Source organism: Perca flavescens, chromosome 22 (genome assembly GCF_004354835.1).
Source record: "Perca flavescens isolate YP-PL-M2 chromosome 22, PFLA_1.0, whole genome shotgun sequence".
Lineage (NCBI taxonomy): Eukaryota > Metazoa > Chordata > Actinopteri > Perciformes > Percidae > Perca > Perca flavescens.
In genome coordinates, this window is record NC_041352.1 from 25,235,176 (window position 1) to 25,237,675 (window position 2,500).

The 2,500-nt window shown below is 37.0% G+C and overlaps 1 protein-coding gene across 6 annotated transcripts in view; it reads right to left on the bottom strand.

Moving 5' to 3' along the window:
* unm_hu7910 (un-named hu7910) overlaps window positions 1-2,500 on the bottom strand; it is a 92,445-nt gene that overhangs the window by 13,819 nt on the left and 76,126 nt on the right. For all 6 annotated transcript variants that reach the window (XM_028569004.1, XM_028569003.1, XM_028569001.1 and 3 more), the window contains 2 exons: window positions 2,342-2,428; window positions 1,144-1,294 (listed from right to left, as the gene is read on the bottom strand). In XM_028569004.1, the coding sequence (XP_028424805.1) occupies window positions 1,144-1,294; window positions 2,342-2,428 (238 nt within the window). The remainder of the gene's footprint in view (window positions 1-1,143; window positions 1,295-2,341; window positions 2,429-2,500) is intronic.

Sequence of the window (2,500 nt, forward strand, 5' to 3'; positions counted from 1 at the left end):
CCCCAGTTTTTACTAAACTTTGTTCTTAATTACTATGCACATCATGTCATTTATATATACAGTACAGGCCAAAAGTTTGGACACACCTTCTCATTCAATGTGTTTCTTTATTTTAATGACTATTTACATTGTAGATTATCACTGAAGGCATCAAAACTATGAATGAACACATATGGAATTATGTACTTAACAAAAAAGTGTGAAATAACTGAAAACATGTCTTATATTTTAGATTCTTCAAAGTAGCCACCCTTTGCTTTTTTTGATAACTGCAAACCCTTGGTGTTCTCTCAATGAGCTTCATGAGGTAGTCACCTGAAATGGTTTCACCTTCACAGGTGTGCTTTGTCAGGGTTAATCAGTGGAAGTTTTTCCCTTATTAATACAAAAGAAAACGCATTGAATGAGAAGGTGTGTACAAACTTTTGGCCTGTACTTTAGTTTTGTGATATTTCTATTTAAAATTGTAATTTGTTTTGTTTTTTAAATTTGTTGTACCTGCCCAGGGACTACAGGTGGAAATTAGCAATTGTTGCTATAACCTGGCCCAAGACATATTCTCTTGTTTAACAAGTTTAATTTTTATTTGTGCATTGTCCCTGTTTCGAATAAATACATTTCCAATTCCAATTCCATCTGTGGTGTAGCCAGACTTTACTGTGGAGATGCTGGCTATGCGAGACTAGTAATAAAACTTAGTCATGTCTTTGTTTTCCCTTTTATGATCCACTCTTGCTAATAATGGTCTATTTGAAAAGTTCATCCTAATTAAATATTGCATGCAGCACAGTATGCATTCGCGACAATCTATTTGGGTAAACCTCAGAAATGAATAACATATACTGCATGCACAAGCCCACACAGCATTGCCTTGCACACATCGCAGTACACAAAAGTACACATACAGCCTCCAAGAAGCATACATTCACACATCAAATCATCCACCCTGACATGTTTATGATTTATTTCAGCCCAGCATGACATTTCAAGGGACTTTGTCCTCAGAATTTAGCACATTCTGTTTAATTTTGCTGTATTTAAGCTAACTGCTGAAACTGGTCTCATTGTTGGAGACAGTGGTCAATCTCTGTACAGTACAATGCATTAATGTGTGTGTGTGTGTGTGTGTGTATTGGTTGTTACCCAGGAACTGCTGTCTCTCGGCTCGTCTCTTTAGCGCGGCTCTCAGCAGGTCAGAGGTCACGTCTGGGAGCTCCGAGGCCTCTCTGTAGGTGTTGATGGATCTCTGCAGCATGTCGTTGCTCCGCAGCTTGTCAGCCAGGGCGTCCTCCGCCTGTCAACAATTCAGTTTGATGATTTTTCCTTAAATGTGCATTCATTTTCTCCTCTGTCTCTTACAGTTTGGGCCTCATAAAGCCCTAAAAAAGTCAGAAAAAGTTCCTCAGCCATCATAGAAAAAAGTGGCCAAAAGGTCAAAAAAGTCCCAAAAACATCCTAAAAAGTTTCATAAATGTCCTAAAAAGTGACAATCTTTGGAAAGAGTGACAAAAACATCCTAAAAAGTGACAAAAATGTCCTAAAAAATGACAAAAACTATCGGAAAAATGTACTAAAGACTGACAAAAATGCAGATTAAAGCGACAAAAACATTGGAAAAAGTGATAAAATGTTGATAAAAACGTCAAAAAAAAGTGACAAAGACGCTGTAAAAAGTGACAAAAACGTTGATAAAAGCAACAAAAATGTCCTAAAAAGTGACAAACTTTGGAAAGAGTGACCAAAACTTCAAAAAAATTTACTTAAAAGTGACTTTAGAAATAGTGACAAAAACGTCAGAAAAAGTGACAAAAACGTCAGAAAAAGTGATAAAATATTGATAAAAATGTCAAAAAAGTGACAAAAACGTCATAAAAAGTGATAAAATATTGATAAAAACGTCAAAAAAGTGACAAAAACGTCCTTAAAAAGTGATAAAATGTTGATAAAAACGTCAAAAAAGTGACAAAAACGTCCTTAAAAAGTGATAAAATGTTGATAAAAACGTCAAAAAAGTGACAAAGACACTGTAAAAAGTGACAAAGACGCTGTAAAAAGTGACTAAAACGTCAAAAAAAGTTCAAAAAAAGTCCTAAAAAGTGACAAAAAATTGCAAGAACTGAAGAAAGCGACAAAAACATAAAAAAAGTGAGAAAGACGCCATAAAAAGTGACAAAAGTGTCGCTAAAAGCAGCATAACAAGCGTAAAAATTGACAAAAAAACGAGGTACTCCCACGTGAGAGTTTGATATGTGTGTAAAGAGAAACTGAAGCCTAGGATGTGTGATGCAGTACTGCTGTGTGATGCAGTACTGCTGTGTGATGCAGTACTGCTGTGTACTACCTGGGCTTTCCCGTAGCGAGCGCGGGGGCTCTGAGGATGCTGCTGGACCAGCGCCTCGAACGCTCTCAACGCCTCCTCCAGCTTACCCTGAGGTCAGCAACACCACCGGGACGACAAGGACGACAAAATGCATCAATTATAGAAAATGACGTGCCTCAT